This window comes from Phyllobates terribilis, unplaced genomic scaffold (genome assembly GCF_046119375.1).
Source record: "Phyllobates terribilis strain yellow unplaced genomic scaffold, ASM4611937v1 Scaffold_8__6_contigs__length_399053987, whole genome shotgun sequence".
Lineage (NCBI taxonomy): Eukaryota > Metazoa > Chordata > Amphibia > Anura > Dendrobatidae > Phyllobates > Phyllobates terribilis.
In genome coordinates this window covers 146,921,763-146,944,754 of record NW_027362768.1, presented here as the reverse complement: position 1 = coordinate 146,944,754, position 22,992 = coordinate 146,921,763, and the positions used below count along the sequence as shown (strand labels likewise).

The following is a 22,992-nucleotide window of genomic DNA, read 5'->3' as shown; positions in this document are numbered from 1 at the left end:
AATAAAAAAAAATAAAATAACATTTTGCCGCATGTGTCACCATCCAAAGTAACAAAAGATCAGACTATGTATCCCATGTGCTGACTGTAATCTTATCTATACATCTATCCCTCCCTACTTCATCCATCCATTCCTTCATTTATCCATCCATCTCTCCCTCCCTCCATTTCACCCTCTATCCATCCCTCCTTTCCTCCCTCCCTTCCCTGAGCCCTGGCTTGCACTTGTCTCTCCTCCCAGGCAGGGGGCGCTGTGTTCCCGGCGCTGCTCTCCTTCCTCTCTCCCTGCCTCCTCTTGTCTCGTCGGGCCGGACATGGCAGTGACAGCAGCAGAGCTGGGTTTGCACGGAGCCGGGCCGCATACCAGGCAGGAACCGGACGTCGGGGACAATACCAGGCCGGGGAGGAGGACGAGGCCCGGGACCGGAGCTTCCGTGCTAAGCGGCTGCTATTAGAAGATACGGGGGGACTGAGCTGCTGACGCCGGGAGCCTGTGCCGCCTGCTCGGCATGAGGAGTCCCCCGGTAAGTGCGGGCAGTGGCGGAGCGTCACAGTACGGGGGAGCCGGGGACACAGCGCTGTACTGCGGGCCCCGGACACTCAGCGCCTGCAGCGCGGGTCATAGCGGTACCTGAGAGCCCGCAGCAACTTACCGCACTGTGTGTATGTGTGTGTAATATATACTGTGTGTGTATATAGATCGATCACATACAGGCCCGGCTCCAGGTTTATATTGTCCTGTGGCCATCCCAGTCCAGTCGGTCCCTCTTTTGCATAGATTTTTTTTTTTCTCTTCGTCTTTCTTTTCTCCTTACTCTTTTTTTTCTTCATTTTTTTTTTTATTTTATTTTTTCAAAAATATCAGTCTCTGGAGGACTCTTAGCGCCTGTGCACTGTATAGTTGTATAGTTCAGTTTAAACCGCTCTACTTTTCATTGAATGTTGAAAAAAGTCTGAAAAAAAAACCACTTTCCCACAACACCTGGTATTGCCGCATGTGTAACTGCCGGAATTGATAAAATATTATATTTCTTCCATATAATAAATGCAAAAATAAAAATAAAATAAATTATTTCTCCCATTTGACCCCCTCCCTCCAAAAATCTAAAAAGTAGCAGAAGGTTTTTCTTTCAAAAATAATCATCATTCAAAATAATGGAATAAAAAAGAATATCAAAAAGTTGTACGGACGCTAAAATGGCGACAATGAAATTTACAGCTCCTCTAACCAAAAAAAAAACTAAGTCCTGATACCTCTCTACAAAACTAAAAAATAATATAAAAGTGCAAGTATTCCAGTGTATTGTACTGGGTTTTCCTAGAGGAGTAAAAAAAAAAAAAAAACCCCAATGACAAAAAAAAAAAAAAATAAATAAAAAAAAAATACAAAAAAATATATAGAATTTTTCTTTAACTAATTGTCATTGTTAGATAGATAGATATCTATCTATATATATGTGTGTTATTTTACTATTTTTCGTAGTTTTTTGTTGTTTCCTCCAGTGATCACTTGCACAATAGACTGTAATACTTTTTTGCAGTGTATTGTAAAATTCACCCAGGTATACAAACATAACCGACACTCGGGGGGGGCCTTTGCTAGGCACCTGGCTGTCATGAAAAGGCCATTGGCACCCCATTCCCAACCTCTTGAGTGCTGCTGTCATAATTGAAGGCAGCATCTAAGGGGTTAAACAATTTCAGCAGTTAGGGTATGTGCACACGACGTCTTTTTCAGAAGGATTCTGCCTGAAAAAAAAAAAAAATGCTAAAGAATGAACATAACGTGCACCACTGTAAAAATGACATTGCTGTGCGAATGTTCTGTCCTTTAAAAGACTGGAAGTGTTTGAACGCACAACTTCTTTTAATCTGTGTCCGGCATCCGCTCAATATTTCCAGTTTAAGTTACAAATAAAAAAATAAAAAAACCCCACAAAAATAATGACAAAAAATGCAAGCTAAGCATCTTTGTCTTGGAAAAATTGTCTGGTACGACGGCATCTAAAAGTTGTTGTGTCCACATGCCCTTGGACTAGTTGTACAGCCGGCCCCTGCTTCATATGGAGCAAGATCAGCCCCTCCATAGGGCCCTAGAAGCAGGGGCATGCACCTATCAAAACTCACTTGTATGCTGCAGTCCTCCCGTCCTGCACCGACTGCAGGGGGCAATCTCCCCTCCTCTGTCCTGTCTTCTGCCCTCTTCACCAGAGAGAGGAGGGGGAGGGGTGCCTGCCCTTCACAGGATCCAATTCCTGGGCCCCGAGCTGGAGAAAGTGAAAGTACTACTGCTCATCTCTGTCACAGGAAGGTAACTAATGCTAATATTCTGGTGATTATTATGTGCTCTCTGTACAATGTGTGAACTATATGTGCGATATGTGCAATGTACTATTTGCTGTCTGTAGCTGTCATCTGTCTATCACACTCTATCTATCCCTCCATGTATTCATCTATCTATCTATCTATCTATCTATCTATCTATCTATCTATCTATCTATCTATCTATCTATCTATCTATCTATCCATATCTTATCTGTACCAAAAAGAATGAAGCTCTGACTGAGGTAGCAGTTGGGATGAGTGGCCTACCGGACTGCCAGGCGCAAGAGGACTTGAGTCCTGACAGTGCTACTGCTGCCATATCTTCATCCTCATCAGATGAGGAGTTTGACTTTGACAAGTATTTGGATGACATGGAGCAGGCAAAGCGTTACCGCAAGGAAAAAATTTCACCCCGTCTCCTATAGCAAGCAGATTGACCATATTTCAGCAAAATATTTCACTTGCTCTCAAAGAAATAGAAAAATTCAACCGTTCATCAAAACTGACTGTGCATGAGGCAATTCCTTTATACCCGGGAATTGTTAGAGATGTCGCCCATGTGGTTACGGCTTTGCCTCCAACCCAAGTTAGTGTAGAGAGGTTGTTCTCTAGCCTTAAAATTATTAGGTCAGATTTGAGGTCCTCTATGAAGGAGGATCTGATGGAGGCAATTCTATTTCTTAGAACAAATTCATAGACTGCACAAATGTTATTTAGTATGTTTTTGTTGAAAACAGTTTTTTGCCACTTACATATTTATTACATATTTACAATTTATTAGTTTTTTGTGTATTCCAATAAATATATATTATGTTCTATCAGAAAAATGATTAAATGTCTGATGTTCACATTGTACTACAATCAATTTTTCACTTAAATATAAGCAATATATGTGGGAGTCGGAGTAAGGGAAATTGAGGAGTCGGAGTCGCAGGTTTGGCTTACCGACTCCACAGCCCTGCTAGTTACATCTACTCCAGTGATTTAACTGGGGGGTTCAAAAGTTGTTTTTTTCCCCTTAAGTTCTCATTTTGCTGTTGTTAGGGAACTTTTTTTTAAAAGATGAATTTAATTTAATAAGAGAGATTTTCTAGAAACTGCAGAGTGCTACTGATCTATGGGTGTTTGGATTGTGAAACCCTACTGTTCACTCAAAAGCAGCGCTCTAATGCAGCTCAGTGCTAAGTGTATAGGTCCCTGCTCCGCTCTGTTCACGTGCTCTTGCAGGAGCTGCACTCTTTAGAGCGTTGTTTTGTATGAATCCTCTTTAACCCCCTTTAGGCTATGATCACACATTGCGTTTTTACTACGTTTTTTTTTCCCACAGGCAAAACCTGCTCTCTTGGCAGTAAAGAAGCAGCGTAAAAAAAAGGAGTTTTTTTTTTTGCTGCGGAGTTTTTTAGAAGTGACATGCTGCTGCAATTTGCCAAATCGCTCAGGAAAAAAAGCCAATGTGTGTGCATGAGATTTCAGAAATCTCATAGACTTTGCTGGTACTTTAAAATGCAGCTTAAAATTTGCATAAAAAAGCAGCAAAAAAAAAAAAACGCTGCAAAACCTCCATATGTGAACATAGCCTTAGGGGCAGCAATGCTCAATCTTGTTTTTTTTATTCCATTTTTGGATTATTGGAATGCATTTGTACTGATGACCGATAGTGATGGTGGACTCTTTGGAGATAGACTTGTCAGCATTAGTACTTGTTCATACAGTGAAGTTTTTTTTTTTTATATGTTTTATGGTTGGCCCATATTAGGATTGAATCCAGAAATAAGTGTGTTTCCTTACGGCTGAATTCACACATGGGGGTAATTTCTTAATCTATTTGCCACACTTTTCGGGTGGGGAAAAGGAAAAGTTGTGTATTTTTATACATGTCTGTTTCTTTGCACAAGTTTGAACCTTTTATTAAGTTTGTATGCTGCTTTCACCACTTTTCTAAAAGAAAAAAAAATGTCAGTGGACTAGGGAGAGGGATAGGACCCGACAGATTTATAATTTTACTGCGGAAATTGATGGAAATTATACCGGAAGTCTCAATTTCAAGATGAGCCTCCTAATATATTTGGTTCGTCTTAGTTCAGTGGCTTCTGCTTAAAGGGGGTTTCCACTAGTTTAAAGGATAATCATCGTTAATATCAGACAAGGGGGAATGTCTGACACCTACCACCCCCAAATAAGTTATCAGCTCTAGGGGGGCTGTACAGAGCAGAGGAGCTCAGCTCTATCCATTGTCGAGAACTACAGCTCAGCTGAATATTGCATACGCTACCAAATGACATCCATCATCTCCTTTCTGGAACCCCAATTTATTGGGGGGTGGGGCTGGGGGCTTTCTACAGCTGCACTGGCTTTAATTAAAAAGGTAATTGTCCTTGTACCCAGCTTTTTCCATTGTTGTCCATGGCTGATATGAAACAACTGAGTGCTTGCTCAATGTATTTGTTGACGTGGTTGTGTTTTTTGGAAAATGGAGCATGTCACTTCTTTCAGCGTTTTTGCAGCAGAAAAGCGTACCTGCATTTTTTCACCCATAGGAATGGGTAATGGGTGGTCAAAAAAACGCAACAATAAGGCTATGTGCCCACGATGCAGAAATGAAGCGGAAAATTTCCTCTTCATTTCTGCATGTCCTTGCCAGTAAAAACGCGTGCGGATTTTTACACGCGTTTTTGACGCGTTCTTGAAGCGTTTTTGACATGCGGATTTGCCATGCTTTTTTTTAATGCATTGAGTAGCCAATTCCGCATGCGTAAACGCACAAATAATAAACATGCTGCTTATTTTTCCGCACATAAAATCCGCTGCGGAAAATTCCGCAGCATGGGCACAGAACATGCGGATTGTCATTGGGGACCATGGGGCACGGATTACCAAGCGTTTTTCAAGCATTTCCGCAGCAGAAATTCCGCAGCAAAAACGCTTGAAAAACGCATCGTGGGCACGCAGCCTAAACGCCCCAAACCAGCGTTTTTAACTCAGCTGTTTTCCTGCCAGAGAAAAGTTAGCAGATTTGCAGCAGAAAAAAACACAACGTGTGAAAACATAGCCTTATGGTATGTTCACACATTGCATTTTTTTTTTTTTGGCAGGGAAAATTGAGTTTTTTTGCAGTAGGGCTCAAAATAAGAAAAATGCAGCGTGTGCATGAGAATTGAGGATCATGAACAGCGGACGTCTCTAATGGGGTGTATATAAAGCTGGATTTCAGATTGCCCGTGCTGATGGTGCAGCATGTAGATCGTTTTTTATGGCGTCCTGTATTCTGTCAATAGACCGCAGTCACAGATTTTTGGAAGTTAGCTTGCATCTGGTGATGTTATTACGCATGCCCTGCAAAAACTGCTATCGAAACACCTCTGTGGTAAAGGGTTAATGCCAGAAATAACGTGGTGGAGCTATAATGTTTAGCCCCTGAGATAGGGCCCATTGGTAGAAACCCACCAATAAATCATTGATGGCGTATCAATTCAACATGCTATAAATGGTATTCCAGTGGGCCAATGCAAACTAAGTTTTTTTTTTTTTTTTCCATGCTCTTTCATCCTGAAAAAACAACTGAATACAACAGCAGTAAATTGTGCGCTTGGTGTTTTTTTTTTTTTTTTAAGTTTGCCCCATAAATTGACCTTAGGCGTGGTTTTTAAACTTTGCAACATGAGATTTGTTTGTGCTTTTTTTTTTTTTGTTTAATCTTTTTTTTTTTTTTCTCCATGGACTTCAAGAAACTTGTGTACAATGTGCTGTGTATTTTCTTTTTTTTTTTTTAATGCTTTTTGCATGCATTTCTGCACCATAAAATGCAGGTGTGGCTTTCTATATCAAGGATGTGATGTCACAGCAGCAAGAAGAACCATAAAAAAAATGCTATAGAAAAAAAAAGCACAAAAGAATTTATCAAACCTGCATGAAAAAACCCCCACAAAAATCTGCAATTTATTGATGCGTTTTCTTACAGATTTTCTTTTCTATATTTATCTCTATGTAAAATGGACCGTTTTTGTCTCTAGTGTCATCCATTTTGCCTCCACTTTACATCCATGTTTGTTTTTTTTTAAAAAAAGTGAAGGTGAACTGTCCGGTCTTATATTTATCCATTGATTCTTAGTGATGGATCAGCTAAAAACTGACGAATCGCAATGGAACACTAAAGGCCAAAGTTTTGTCTTCCGTTCTTCATCCATGTCTAATGGATCCCCATAGACTTTAATGGCAGAAACTGATCTGCAAAGCGGACAAGACTAGTGCGTGCTTTCAGTCTCGTAGATCGGATCCGTTTTTTTTAAAAATGATGTTTGTGGATCAATGTAAAGCCTATGGGTCCGTCCGTGTACTGTCTGTTTGATAAATGTTTGTGTGGTTGTAGCCTTGAAGAGCGGGCCCGCTCCTGGCCCAGGTGAGCCTCTGGGTACCTATTAAGAGTAGTCATACAGGGTACATGCAACAAGTTTTTTGTGTGACTTGTCCCTTAGATCAGGCATACTCTCTGACATTGGGTGTGGAACAACTCCAGTGCGTTCTGGGTGGTACAGTCGCCGAGTCAGCAGTCCGACACCTATAAACTATCGTGTACAGGTCCTGCTATTTGCTATAGGACCTGTGCACAAGCTTTGCTGGGCGTTGGATGGTTTGACTCGGCAGCTCTACCACCCAGCATGACCCCTTTAAGGCCTCCTCCAGAATATAGTCCTAACTAGCTAATGATCCCTTTGCTGCTGGGTCCTCCTCACGGATCGCTCACGGCAGTACTCAGAGCCTGCTGGTATTGTTAGCACAGGATGCTATAGGGTGGAGAGTATAATGGCTTCCTTAGTGCATTAACTAAACCTCATCAGAAGTCGGAAGCTTCAGCCATTGATGAGACATTAGAACGGTATTTCCTCTGGTTATTTACTGCTAGATCAGTCTCCCCTTGCAGCATGTGATGGTCACACACAAGTGTTATCGGATTTTTATATATTTTTTTGCATTGCAAATAATGATGTGCTTAGGGTGTGCCAGGCCGAATGTGTGATCCATTCCCCGGTGCTGGCATGTGTTATAAACCTTGTTATTGCTTCATCTTGGCTCCCGTCAGTCTTATGTTTTTTTAATTAAAAGCCGGAACGTGTGCCAGTGCTAAACTCTGCAGATGTTATTAGCGGAGACTCTGCTCGGTGCCTTTAAATGTCACAAAGAACGTACTTTTTACCAGGGTGATACTGGATGACACCATTAGAGATGACGTGGACGCAGGATTGTGGTGAGATGGTCACCTAAAAAGTGAATAATCCGACCAGGTCCTGTGCAAAAAGGAAAAGATATTAATGATGCAAAGCATTTAAAAAGAATTTGTAACCAGTTTTTTGCTATTTAATCTGAGAGCAGCATGATATAGGGACTGAGACCCTGATTCCAGCGATGTGTACGGTTTCAATACAATCAGTGTTTTATCAGCAGGAGATTATCACCACAGGACTAGGTGCCTCGTAGTCCAACCACGCCCTCATCAATGATTGGTTACTTTTCAGTGTTCACATAACACCCTGGAAACGAAGTGATATATCGCTGGAATCAGGATCTCAGCCCCTACGTCATGCTGATCTCAGATTACATAACAAAAACCTGCAGACAGATTTCCTTTAATAAGTAATCCTAATACCACTGCTGCAGATTTGAACTGCACCCATAAACGTATAGTCCTGAAGGAGCAGATATAAACTTTTCATCTGATAGCCGATCTAGTCTTATAATTGAGATTGTTAGAAATTGTCAAAAAATATTGTTTGAATTCTTTGGAAAATGTATCAGGCCGCGTCTGTGTTTTTTCTTGATAATTTGCAGTCTATTCCCAGGTGAATATAGCTGATATCAGGGAACAATACACACTGTACTGACTTTAAGCTAATTAAATACACTGCTCAAAAAAATAACGGGAACACTCAAATAACACATCCTAGGTCTGAATGAATGAAATATTCTCATTGAATACTTTGTTCTGTAGAAAGTTGAATGTGCTGACAACAAAATCACACAAAAATCATCAATGGAAATCACATTTATTAACCAATGGAGGCCTGGATTTGGAGTCACCCCCAAAATTAAAGTGGAAAAACACACTACAGGCTGATCCAACTTTGATGTAATGTCCTTAAAACAAGTCAAAATGAGTCTCAGTATTGTGTGTGGCCTCCACGTGCCTGTATGACCTCCCTACAACGCCTGGGCATGCTCCTGATGAGGTTGTGGATGGTCTCCTGTGGGATCTCCTCCCAGACCTGGACTAAAGCATCCGCCAACTCCTGGACAGTCTGTGGTGCAACGTGACGTTGGTGGATGGAGCGAGACATGATGTCCCAGATGTACTCAATCGGATTCAGGTCTGGGGAACGGGTGGGCCAGTCCATAGCTTCAATGCCTTCATCTTGCAGGAATGCTGACACACTCCAGCCACATGAGGTCTGGCATTGTCCTGAATTAGGAGGAACCCAGGGCCAACCGCACCAGAATATGGTCTCACAAGGGGTCTGAGGATCTCATCTCGATACCTAATGGCAGTCATGCTACCTCTGGCGAGCACATGGAGGGCTGTGCGTCCCTCCAAAGAAATGCCACCCCACACCATTACTAACCCACTGCCAAACCGGTCATGCTGAAGGATGTTGCAGGCAGCAGATCGCTCTCCACGAGGTAGCCTGACTGCCATTAGGTATCGAGATGAGATCCTCAGACCCCTTGTGAGACCATATGCTGGTGCGGTTGGCCCTGGGTTCCTCCTAATTCAGGACAATGCCAGACCTCATGTGGCTGGAGTGTGTCAGCAGTTCCTGCAAGATGAAGGCATTGAAGATATGGACTGGCCGCCCGTTCCCCAGACCTGAATCCGATTGAACACATCTGGGACATCATGTCTCGCTCCATCCACCAACGTCACGTTGCACCACAGTCTGTCCAGGAGTTGGCGGATGCTTTAGTCCAGGTCTGGGAGGAGATCCCACAGGAGACCATCCACAACCTCATCAGGAGCATGCCCAGGCGTTGTAGGGAGGTCATACAGGCACGTGGAGGCCACAGACAATACTGAACCTCATTTTGACTTGTTTTAAGGACATTACATCAAAGTTGGATCAGCCTGTAGTGTGTTTTTCCACTTTAATTTTGGGGGTGACTCCAAATCCAGGCCTCCATTGGTTAATAAATGTGATTTCCATTGATGATTTTTGTGTGATTTTGTTGTCAGCACATTCAACTTTGTACAGAACAAAGTATTCAATGAGAATATTTCATTCATTCAGATCTAGGATGTGTTATTTGAGTGTTCCCTTTATTTTTTTGAGCAGACTAGTAGAGTTGTAACTTTACCGTATGCATTACTTATATTGTACCGATTGTGAATTCTGCAGGCTTCAGAGCTGAAATCTTCCAGTGTTCCATTCCAGTCTCAATGTCTGTATTGAGCTTGCTTTGGTGATTTGTGTTCTTGGATAGTGTAGTCTTTCTGCCAGGTTGTATACGGTCATCTAATGTAGTAAAACATTTTTTGTTATTGCATTATGAAAGTTAAAATAAACTGACACCAACTTTTCTGACTGGTCTATGGAGCAACCAGCAGAATTGTGATTGCAGCTCTGGACTACTAGAGTAAATGCACAGGTAGCATAAAAATATTCCAAAATCTGCACTTCAATTACTTTTAAAGACATGCAGATTTTGTGACTCGGTTGCTACAGATTGGTGTTCAAGTCTATGAAGATTTTCATATTACTTATTCTCCCGCCTCGAGCTCCATGTGGTTTTGGCGCAACCGCCAAACTCCCAAAGTATAAGCCCCACATGGTAATCGGAGCCCTCTACCTCCAGAAATGTATTGTCTCAGACTCTGAAATGTTTTTTCTTTTCTTGTAACGTTCATTGTCCTTTTTCTGTTTTATGCCGGATTATTGGAATGTTACTATATAATGTGTTCTAGAACATTCAGATGTAAGGGGGCATTCTAATAAGGCGGCCATACACTTTACATTAACGTCGTCCAAACAAGCTGACCATCTTATGTACGTGGATGTGTCCTGAAGCTTCCCTGATGCCCAATGTTAGAGGAAAGATAGATCAGACATGTTGGCTTTCGCTCTGCCCAATCCTTTGTTCTGTATATTTTGGGGGGTTGTGAGGTTCGGCTGTAAGACGTAAAGCTTCTTTACAGTATGTCCTTTCTTTAGACTTGCGGTTGGGCCAGGCCTTGCATCCGTAAAAATAGACTCTCAAATGCACATTTCTGGTAATTTAGTGGTCAAATTTGGAGCTTTTTTTTTTTTTTTTCTCCAAGAATTGACTTTCTGCTTCTTTTTCCACATGGAAGAAAAACAGCTGTCTAGGAAGCTCATTCAAAGAGTATTTGAAGCCGTTTTCATATGGATTTTAGAATTTACTCCAAAATCCAAGTAAACAAAAACCTGTGCGATCCTACCCTTAGGCAATGTGCGCACATTACGTTTTTGCAGCTTTTTTTTAAGCAAATTTTTACCTGCTTTTTACAGTAGCAGCAAAGTCTATGAGACTTCAGAAATCTCATGCAAACAGCTTGGTTTTTTTAGTCCTTTTTTTTTTTTTTAGTTTTTGCATTTGCAAAATGCAGCCTGTCACTTTTTTCAGCGTTTTTCATCCATAGAAAGCAATGAATAAGTGCAAAAATGCAGCAAAAAAACGCAGGCATCAGGTTTTACTGCGTTTTTGGTGCCAAAATCTGAGGAAGTTGAATCAGGTTATGTTTTTTATGCACTAAACTTTATCAGCATGCACACGAGACAAATGTACACTGATAAAAATGCAGCAAAAACTCATCAAAATCTGCTTTTTTGACGTTGCTTCTTTAGGCTATGTTCATACATCATGTTTTTTTCAGCATTTTTTGATGCAAATTTTCAGCTGCGTTTTACAGTACCAGCAGAGTCTGAGATTCCAGAAATGTTTTTTTTTTTTTTTTTTTTCAGGATTTTGTGCTTTGCATGTTTTTTTTTTTTGCAAAATAGAGCATGTCGATTTCTTTCAGCGGTTTTTCACCCATTGGAAGTAATGGGTGGTGAAAAAAGCGCACCAAAAACGCAGTTGTCAGGTTTTTCAGCATTGTTTGTGCCAAAACCAGAATGAGTTTTTTTTTTTCTTTTCGCTGAGCTTTATGTACATGCATATAAGAGACAAAGGGACAGTGAAAAAAAAGCACCAAAAAATAAGCAAGAAAAATCCTGAACAACCTCCTGGCAAGAGATCAGGTGTTGCTGTAGGAAAAAAAATGCAGAATAAACCATGATGTGTGAACATAGCCTTACTGCCAAGAGAGCAGGTTTTGATGCAGAAAAAAAAAACGCAACGTGTGAACATAGCCTTAATGTATTTATTGAGTTAGGCCTCATTCTGACATCTGTGATTTTTCTTCTGCGAGAAAATCAGTCCGAGTGCCATCAGTGTTTTTTGATCAGTTTGGTGGTGGAGGGGGAAGGGGAATATAAAAACTTTCTCCAGCTTCTCCTATCAAACAGTCTGTGAATATGGGACAGAACAGGGCCACCTGCATTGGCAATTTTGATCTGATAATCGTATCCACTCGGTTCATGGAAAAAAATCAGACATGTGAACTGCACCGTAGACTATCTTAGGTACGAGTGCTATCCGTGTAGCGCTTGTAGGAAAAAAAACTGACGTCTGAATGATCCCTAGGGTGTTGAATTGTTTTCCTGGAGATTTCCAGCAGAGGCTTCCTCATTGGAGCTGGTTGAGGATTCGTCCTGACCATATAATTTATACCATTGGGGAGCAGAGGAGATGATTATTGCATCGGGGGATTATTGCGAGCCCATAATAAATAGTCAGGAGCCTTATAGGTGATATAGAAGCAATGGTGTGTTTTGTGGAGGCATTGCATTATTCAGCAGGCAGCTCCTGTGTTGTGGGCACAGTCGGTGCTGGCACGCCATTAATGAATAACACGCATGACAACTTTCTGTAGGTCATTGTTTGCATGAGGTCATTGGCTTCTGTGTGCCATTACGTGGGAGGGCCGACGCTGCTTCTGGGTGGCTCTGATGGTTGTTTCGGACCCTTGGGCTGGGTTTGATTAATTCTGCTCTATGATCTATGAAACGTGTGATGTTCGTTCAGTGATCAGATGCTCATTCACCCGCATGGCTGCACCCTGCCTGCAATTAGATAGACGGCGACATCCAGGACTTTTTACATCCACCGCACCACCTTATACTCTGCACTGTATGGATTCTCTTATGTGCTCCATGGGCCTTGTCCAGCGCGATCGCAGAATTGTCGTCATCCTCATTGTTCCCATTATTTTCTGTGATCTTTGAGGATTTATTTTCATCTTTTATTTCGGGCTACGACCAATAAAATAAAGGTTTTTGAGCAGATTCCTTCATGATCAAACCTTTTACCGGTCCTTTAAAAAGAAGGTATCGTCAGAATATGACTTAACAAAAAAAGAATGATAAAAAAAATCAATAATGTAGTTTTTTATTATTAATAAAATAATAAGTATATATAATATTTTTTATTGTTATTTATTATCATTTTTTTTTTAAATAATATTCTGATACCTTTTTTTTTAAAGGAATATGACTTAAAAATAAATTGATAATAAAAATAATACAATAAAAATAACAAGTATAATTGTTATACATATATTCAATAAAAAATACAAAAATAATAAAAAATAAATATAATAATATTTTTTATTGTATTTTTTATTATCAATTTTTTTGTTTAAATCATAGTCTGTTGATACCTTCTTTTTAAAGGAATATAACTTAAAAATAAATTGATGATAATAATACAATCAAAATAATTCCATCTTATTTTTTATTCTTTTTTTTTTATTATATATTTATTCATTTCGAATGCAGCTGCAGTGTTTTGCGTCCAGAATTATAAATTCTATTAAAGTTATTTTATCCTCTATAACATGGTCACTTACGGCCAAAAGAAAAATGAAATTCCAGAGAACCCCTTTAAGATTGTTATGCGATCAGGCCCAGTTGTCATGCAGTCACTTGTTCGTAAAGACAGATCTGTCTTAAAGGGGTTGTCCTAGATTAGAAAAACATGGCTGCTTGCGTCGACAAACTGTGCCACACCTGTGTGTGGGTTGTGTCTGATATCGCCGCTCAGCCCCAGAAGTGAGCGCTGAATGTGCTGCAATACCTCACAAGCCATGGAGGGTACGACAATATTTTTTGGAAGACATCAGCAATGATTTAAATGGGTTGTCCACTTTTGAGGACCTTTTTGTTTGTTTACTTAAGTGCATGCATTAGTGTGTTGATTTACCGGTAAATGTTTATGCACCTTTTATAGTCTGTTTATTACCGGCTGCAGAATGAGTTAACTGAGAATCCGTCAGCGAGCTTATTTGGATTAAACGATGGGAGAGTTTGTAACTCTTTTATCTGTCTTTTTCTGAGCTCCTCTCAGCTGATTTATGTCGACAGACTACATCAAAGTAGAATGTGCAGTGAAACAAAGAGCCTGGAAAAGCCAAAACGGTGCAAAATTTTTAATGGAGCCCAATTGTAAAAATAATTTTTAGACCCAAATACAAGACGGGGGGAAAAAAAATTATCCTGGAAGGGGGGCAAATTTATTAAGCCAAAATGATTGACGGCTATCTCCACCAGCTTCACCATAAACATGCAAGCATGGAGCTGAGCAGAAAGATTTGCAAGATTCTGGTTCAACAATCCTCATTTGACGTCTATTGGGGTCTGTCGGGTTTCTGCAGGACGAAAAAATGGTGTTGTACGTAGATACCATAGGGTCTGCAATGGCGGCTCCTAACGGAGCTTCTGACGCAGATTCCCACCGCACGGGTAGAGGGTACCTCTGGTCTCAGGACACTTTTCCTACCAGCTGAATTATAGATAGATACATTTGCTCAGGAAATGTAAAATGGTACAGAGCTGCCAGATGTTCCCGTTCTTAAATACATAAAGTAACCTTGCAATCCCACAGATTGCGGCTGCGGTGATTGTGCTCCTGTAAATCTCATGCTGGGATTATTCTTTGTCGCCTCTGCAGTCAGCGCTGATTGTGAATATACATCGCTGTATACTGCGCTCTCGTCACTCTCTGGATGGACGTTGTGTCCCTTCTGCAGCTGCTGTTTTATTCTTTATGGGTGATGCTTGATTGGTTATTCAGACTTTAATGAGATTATCTTTTTTGCTTAAAATCTCATGTAATTAAGTGGCTAAATAGCAGTGATTGGAGCATCTTGTATGTGACGATTTATATGTATTGCAAATGCACTGTATGAGCAAAGGTATTGGCACCCTACACATTACACCTACAGGAGCTTTTGTGTCATCCCATGTTGTGCCCCATTTGCAGATATAACAGCTCCCGCTCTTCTGGGAAGGTTTTCTAGAAGATTTTGGAGATGTCTGTGGGAATTTTTGTCCCTTCATCCAGAAAAGCATTTGTGAGGTCAGACCCTGATGTTGGGGAGAGGCCGGGATCACAATCTCCATTATAGTTTATCCCAAAATGTCATATTGTTCCACCCCCCCAACCATGACCTTGTGCACTAGGTACAGTCAATAGGACCAAAAAAGGCCTTCCCCAAACTGTTCCCAGAAAGATGGACGCTACTATTGTCTAAAATGTCTTGTGCTGAAGTAGTAGGATTTCTCTTCACTGGAACTAAGGGGCCACAGCTGAGCTCTGAGAAGCAAGCCCATATCATTATCCCTCCTCCACAGCTGTCAGACTCCTCCATCAGACGCCAGATAGAGAAGTGTGATCCGTCACTGCACAGAACACATCTCCTCCAGAGTCCAGTGGTGGCGGCTTTACACCACTCCATCCGACGCTCCGCATTGTGCTTGGTGATGTACGGCTGCATGCAGCTGCTGGACCATGAAGCTCCCGGTGGGGGCGCAGTGTTTGTGCTGATGTTATACCAGAGGAGGTCTGGACTCTGCAGTTATGGAGTCAGCAGAGCGGTGGTGACTTTTCTGCCCTCTGCTCCTCAGCACTCAGTCCCCCGCTCTCTAACGTTACGGGGTCTCCACTTCATGGCTGAGTTGCTGCGGTTCCTTCCACTTCAGTAATATCACTCACAGGTGATGGGGGAAGATTTAGGAGGGAGAAATATCATGAACAGACTTGTTACCCCTGTGGCTCCTATTACATGACCGTGCTGGTATCAGTGAGCTCTGCACCACCGGCCGATCGGTCCAGGGCTGTGGAGTCGTTAAGTCAAACCTCCTCCTCATCAATTTCCACAACTCCGACTCCCTTATACATCTGTCACTAGGCACACAGCATGGCGAGGGGCTGGAGCTTATACACCGAGGGGGATGAGAGGTCGGCTGTTATACACCGAGGGGGATGAGAGGTCGGCTGTTATACACCGAGGGGGATGAGAGGTCGGCTGTTATACACCGAGGGGGATGAGAGGTCGGCTGTTATACACCGAGGGGGATGAGAGGTCGGCTGTTATACACCGAGGGGGGATGAGAGGTCGGCTGTTATACACCGAGGGGGGATGAGAGGTCGGCTGTTATACACCGAGGGGGGATGAGAGGTCGGCTGTTATACACCGAGGGGGGATGAGAGGTCGGCTGTTATACACCGAGGGGGGATGAGAGGTCGGCTGTTATACACCGAGGGGGGATGAGAGGTCGGCTGTTATACACCGAGGGGGGATGAGAGGTCGGCTGTTATACACCGAGGGGGGGATGAGAGGTCGGCTGTTATACACCGAGGGGGGGATGAGAGGTCGGCTGTTATACACCGAGGGGGGATGAGAGGTCGGCTGTTATACACCGAGGGGGGATGAGAGGTCGGCTGTTATACACCGAGGGGGGATGAGAGGTCGGCTGTTATACACCGAGGGGGGATGAGAGGTCGGCTGTTATACACCGAGGGGGGATGAGAGGTCGGCTGTTATACACCGAGGGGGGATGAGAGGTCGGCTGTTATACACCGAGGGGGGATGAGAGGTCGGCTGTTATACACCGAGGGGGGATGAGAGGTCGGCTGTTATACACCGAGGGGGGATGAGAGGTCGGCTGTTATACACTGAGGGAGAATGAGACAGGAAAAACTGGAGTCCGCTCTGCTGACAATAACAGACACTGGGAGCAGTGATGGAGACTCAGCGCTGGACCTGGGGAGGCTGAGTAACTCAGTCTAGTTTTCTAAAACCCCTTTAACTGCTTTTGGTCTGCAGGTGAATAAACAACATTTAATGGAGCAAATCCACATGTGGCAATCCAACTGTGAGATCAATTATTAACTGGTTTTGGAAATATGAGTGGCAAATGATAGCAGGAATTTCATGGGTGCTCTTCTTGCTGATTTTAGTGTGTGAAATAAACACCGTGTACTTCACAAATATACCTTGGATTTTAGTCCATTCGTTTTCAGATAGCAGAGAGTCACCTTGAACTGAAACTTGCCCCTCTGTTAGGTCTGAAACAGACAAGCCCCTTTAGTCACCCCCACTGGTCTGTAATCTGCTCCTCCGCCGGATACTGCACAATGATGCACAGTCCCTGGTAATTGCTCTGCAAATTGCCTCTTCAGAGAGAGAGAGCATTTGATCTAGTGCCACCGATTGGATGTATAAATCCTAAAAGTCAATATCGACCCTTTAACAAGCCTTGCCACATGACTTTGGGATAAGAAGCCAAACCAGGCACTGCTTTTGCAGACACCTGTTTCAGGGTGTTTGCCCCTCATCCGTGCAAAACAGTAGGTCTGATTTGGCCAGATGAGAGGACTTTTATGGCCATTTGAACAGCATCTCTGCCTGAGAAATTACGATAAAGGAGAAAATCCACTTGCCGGCTCCGCTCCTGTAACTGGAATTGACAAGCGAGCTTTGACGCGTGGTATAAAATGTCACAGATTTCACAGTCCATTGGGATCTGTCATGAATATTTATCCCTCCTTTGCTACTAATGTTCTGACGTATGAGAGGTTAGAGGCGACCTAGCTACAGACGGAGCTCGCTGCATCTTATAATGACTTATACACTTCTACATATTTATGATTATTGAATAAAAACCTGCAAATTTTTTTATTTTTAAAAAGCAAACTATGGATATCAGCCTGTGAGAAAGACAAAGATATAAGATTAGTTAAAGGGAGTTTGTTGGTTTTCCGGCTGCAGTTTTTTTTTTTTTTTAAATAAATTTCTTTGCTCACCCTCCCCGGGTCCAGCAAGCATGAGCCGCTGAACTCAATTACTAGCTGCAGTGCTGCCGACATCATGCCTATGCCGCAACAATAACAGATACCAGAAGCAGCAGAGACTGACCTATGGACCCAGGGAAAGTGAGTAAAGCACAGTTTGTTTTAGAAAAACAAAACGTCAGCTGAGGGACCAGTGTTTTCCGAAGCCGAAAAACCCTGTCCATATACCCTATAAGAGAGCTGTCCCTTTCTCAAGCATCCAGGGACTGGCAATGTGATGACATCCTATCCATCAGTCACTTGACCTTGCGGCCAATCAATGGCTCAAATGAATGGGGTGTGATGACTTCTGGTCCTAGCGTAGATCACTAAGCTGGTGTGGGATCCCTTTACACATAGAAAACCCCTCTAATTATAAAGGGATTGTCTAATCTGGATGACCGAGGGGGTCTCAGCTGTACAAGTTGTTTTCATTGGCAGAAGAACCCAGCGGGCGTTGTCCTTTCCATTGAGGCCATACACTGTATTTTAAGGGGTATTCCCATTTCAAAGTTCCTATCCCAATAAGTAGTAGGTGTAGTAATAAGAATAATATTAGCAAATACCTCCATTTAGAACCGTAGTATAGTTCTTCTGATTTTTTTACGTCACTTACCCTATGTGCAGGGCATTAGAGTAGCTCAAGCATCCATGCTTACAATCATTGGGTGGTCATAACCATAGATACCTAAGCTATTGCAATGCCCTGCACATGCGGTAAGCAACATGGGTTATTAGCAGAACTATACTACATGTCGCTTACCCCATGTGCCGGGCATTGCAGTAGCGTAGGTATCCATGGTTACGACCACTAAACTAACTGTCACTATATGAGTGGTCGTAAACATGAATGCTTGAGCTACTGCAATGCCCTGCACATGGGGTAAGTGATGTAGCGAATCAGAAAAACTATACTAAATTTGTAATTGGAAGTATTTGCTAATATTATTATTATTACACCTAGTACATATTGGGATAGGATCTTGGAGATGGGAATACCCTTTTAACGTTAGAGTGGGCTATCTGAGAAATTTGCAGCAAACTTGGGTCGTCCAGAACTTCTGTTCCCGGTCGAAGGGATACATGTAATTTCTGTAGGGCAATATTTATGCTTTGCTTTAATGTCATGGGGTATCAGAAATAACATCTGTGCTCCATTACATTTGTAGTTCCCGGAGCTCCCATGTCGGGGCGCGCCTAGTAATCTATGGCTTGATTTCTTGCATTACTATTCCGAGTGAAAATCCCATTTACTCGCTGTTATTTCTGCCCTCCTAATCTTTGTTTTAAAATTTGTGTCATTTCTTCTGAGAATTGCAAATGGGATTAGGGTTTAATTTTAGCCAATGTCATTAATTTACACCGCTCTCCTAAGGATTTGTGAGCTGAAGGAGAGGGGGGAGGCGATGTATCTCCCTTGTAATTCATCCTGCACCAGCGGGAGAAGTGCAGGGAAAGTCACCCCACCTAATCAGATCCGTCTTCCACAAGACATCCTAGGAATTATTCCCCCTGACACAGGAGCTCTGACAATTCTATGTCTTTGTCATAGAAAAGCCCCTCTTATTACCTCCCATCCAGCAGTCTGAGTGCCCCCAGAGCCTCTATAAATGCATTTCCCGAAATCCATCACAGGGAAAGAGCAAATTTAGCCGACAGCTCCCAGCGCTGAATACACTCTTTTCTCTGTCCACAATGTCAGTCATTTATATATTCCATTTTTTTTGGTGTCCTTGTGAGTTGTGTTGTATGTAAGTCAGATAGAAGCGAACTACGTGTCTATTATTGTACGCAGGATCTGTACCAGGAGGTTAATAATAAACTAGTTCTACTTTTTGGACAGTTTTACTAGAAATTGATCAGCTTGTACCCAGCTGGGATCTTCAGTGACAATCTTTTAGTCTGGATTCTCACCGACTGGCCGCAAGTCTCTTGACCCGATTTTTACAGCCTCATGTGAAGCTGTTGAATTAGGGCCAGGAAATGCTTGCCAGTCCATGACACACGGATGTGTGAATGTAGCCTTAATCTGGGGGAAAACCCGGCAGCAAGTGTTAAATTACCCTACAGTGCCTCCCTCTTACACTGTGGGAGTGTCCCTTCCTGAAATATAGGCTGGATGACAAATCTGTGTGCTGCTGTCTTCATTAGCACTGCTTCTATCCTGTACTTATTTCCTTCCATGAGCCTTCCTCCTTTTCTATAAGTTTTTTTTTTCTGCCCTCCCTGAGAGACTGTAGATTCTTTCTTCCCACTCCATTCTTGAGATCTGTGGTGAAACCCAGCAGCAAGTGTTCAATTACCCTACAGCGCCTCCACTCTTGTGGGAGTGTCCCTCCCTGTAATATAGGCTGGATGAGAAATCTGTGTGCTGCTGTCTTCATTAGCTCATATACCAGCACAGCTTCTATCCTGTACTTATTTCCCTCCATGAGCTTTCCTTTCCTACAGCCTATTTTTTTTTCTGCCCTCCCTGAGACTGTAGATTCTTTCTTCCCTATCCATTCTTGAGATCTGTGTACAACCCCCTCTCTCCTGCTTGACTCTAATACTAATACAATACAATACAGAGCTGTCAGGAGCAGGAGTTTGACAGATCTGTATCTTTTTTTTCTTATAGTGCCTTTTGCTTGCTTGTAAGATATTACAGATGCTCTGCAGCAACAAAATAGCAGTACATTTTTAATGAAGACTATTTGGAAAGCTACTAAAAAGGTGTACATTGCTTATAAGTTTGACATTTGGGTGTCCCTGGAAAGATTTTTCTTGTATAAGGGCCCTTATTAAATTGCAGTCTGTGCACTTAAATTTAATGCGAGAAGCTCTCGGATAACTTGCAGAATTCGGTGGTTTCTTTACATTCGTATGTAAATGTTCCTTCAGTGACATTTGGGGACTTTCTCACTTATCGATAATGACTTGTCCTAGGTAATCAACCTTTTATGCCAAGTAACTAAATGAATCCTTTCACCTTTATAGGCAGAGAAGTCAGCCTGAAGGGTCCTTAACAAATGGAGAACTATTTCGAGGAAGAATCGTGTAACCTGGACAAAGTGTTAGATGAATTTGAAAAGAACGAAGGTGAAGAAGTAAATTTAATATGACGACTAAAGCTTTATTATTATTATTTTTTGTTTGTATTACTTTTATCTATCATTTTTATTATTGGACTGTTCTATTATTATTATATATTAGTATTTTTTTCTTCTTGGTCTTTGTCAATAATACAGTTTTTTTTTTTTGCTTTCCAGATGAGAACGTCTCGCCGCGATTGTTGGATGCGAAGTGGAATCAGATCCTAAATCCTCCTTCTCGACTGACAGAGAATTCAGCGCTGGACAATGTCAGCAAATCAATCATTGCTATCGAGGCTCACCTCAAAGACAGATCACCCAGCCTGGCACCCCTACGTTCCAATGGAGAGATCGAGTGCGTCGCCCCTGAGCTGTCCACTATGGTGACAGAAGACACCAGCATGGCTGAGGACAGGAAAGCCCAGCCAGAAAACATATGCAGTACAAATACTTTGCAATGCGAAGAGGAATTGTTGTCGGCTGACGTTACCCTAAATATGAGTTGCGGTAAAGGTCCCGCTCCTGGAGAGTGTTTATCTCCTTCAAGCCAAGTTATTGTGAACTCTGATAATGCTGAGATCTTACACGTCGCTGACACCAGTCTGACCGGTCCAGACTTCAAAAACCTGTCCCAGGTCCATGATACTATTGAAAGTAGTGTACACAGACATAGTAGTATTAATAGTAATTCATGTGAAAATAGCACTGAAGACCTTCATGGTCCACCCCATTCTGTGCCCCCTGTGTCTGAGATTTGTCCGCCCTCTCCTAGTACTATGGAAAATGACAATAAAAATAAATTCTGTTCAAATATAATCAATGATCAGACTGTAGGCGATGATTTAAGTGCAAATCATCTAAAAGCCTCATTTCTTCCATCTACGGATCAGCAGATCGTTATGGCCTTTGCAGATGGTGATCAGATCGCACTCCGTAATGATGGACTCCCGCCTGCTGGGTCTCCTGAGCACTTCTCAGACTTTCTCGTGACAAATGGGGATTTTGAGGATAAAGAGACAGCGGAAAGGGACAAGAAGTCTGAAATACATGATGATGCGGAAAGCAACCTGCCTAACGCCGAAGGAACAGATGCATTCACGTCTCTCCAAAATGGGTGTGATTCCTATGGAATGCAAAACCCACCTGTAGCTCGAAAGCCAAAGAGTTTACCATCGAAAGAAGACTCTGTGACAGAGGAGAAAGAAATCGAGGAGTGCAAATCAGAATGTTATGCTAATGCTTACGAGCAGAGGGAGGACGACGTCCCCGAGGGGAGAGGACTATTGTTAAATGTCAGCGGCGACGTCCTAAAGAACCACTTGCATAGCCTCAGCAATCAGGTACCGCCTGCGCAGGGGCAGACTTCCAAAACGACCAGCGGCGTGCAACCTCTAAGCGTCCCCTATGGTGGAGCGCGACCAAAGCAGCCGACTCATCTCAAGCTGCAGATTCCAAAGCCATTATCTGACATGTTACAATGCGACGTGGTTCCCCCCAATGCCGGCTGCAGCTCCAAAAACAAAAATGATGTGTTAAACAAGTCCAGTCAGAACGACGTTATCTCGTCTGACTTTCTGCGTGACGAAGCTGCACTGCGCAGCCCTGGTTTTGATGCAAACGGCGACCTGCTCGGAGAGTACAGGGGACCCAACAGTCCGTGCCTTGCTGCGTCTTCAGACAGCCCCGATAATGACCTCCTCGCTGGGCAGTATGGGTCTCCTGCCGCCAAGCCATTCACAACTCTAGGGGAGGTGGCTCCTGTCTGGGTCCCTGATTCTCAAGCCCCCAACTGCATGAAATGCGAGGCAAGGTTTACATTTACAAAGCGGAGGCACCACTGCAGAGCATGCGGAAAGGTAAGTGTGTATGGGCTAACAGTAGTGTACAGATTAGGAGCAAGTCTTAGGAGATGTGGTATCCATAGTTTCGGTCATCCATAACAGATTGGGGGGTGGATCAGACAGTCGGTACCCCCACCGATCGGCCCTGTACACTTGGCCTTTCCCGGAGACTGTTATTAGCTTCAGTATGATAGGTCATCAATATCGCAATCCTGGACAATCCCTTTAATTTGGCCCTAAACATTTAATGTCATTCAATTTCATTGGGATCTGACAATATAAAGTTTCCAGGACAGCTCGTCTGTCCCCGGATGCCTTTTAGGGCAGAGAGCATCGAATATGTTCGTTCATGTAAAAATATATATTTCTAGTGTAATTGAAGATATCTCTTTCAGAAAACTATTCCTTTCTCTTAACTAAATTTTCTGTGGTTTTCAGTTCTTTTATTTCTTTTGAATATTGACCTTTTTCTTTTTAGCGAAAATCCCCTTCCCAGGAGATCGGTTTTCAGTGCAATTTTCGGTGTTCATCTCA

At 42.5% G+C, this 22,992-nt stretch overlaps 1 protein-coding gene across 4 annotated transcripts in view; it reads left to right on the top strand.

Annotated features, from left to right (window-relative positions):
* Positions 1 to 232: 232 nt before the first annotated feature.
* ZFYVE9 (zinc finger FYVE-type containing 9) overlaps positions 233 to 22,992 on the top strand; it is a 49,726-nt gene continuing 26,966 nt past the window's right edge. For 2 of the 4 annotated variants that reach the window (XM_073643473.1, XM_073643472.1), the window contains exons 1-3: positions 233 to 523; positions 20,523 to 20,624; positions 20,795 to 22,473. In XM_073643473.1, coding sequence (XP_073499574.1) covers positions 20,555 to 20,624; positions 20,795 to 22,473 — 1,749 coding nt within the window. In that variant the 5' untranslated portion in view covers positions 233 to 523; positions 20,523 to 20,554. The remainder of the gene's footprint in view (positions 524 to 20,522; positions 20,625 to 20,794; positions 22,474 to 22,992) is intronic. The other 2 variants (XM_073643475.1, XM_073643474.1) reach the window with 1 other exon arrangement.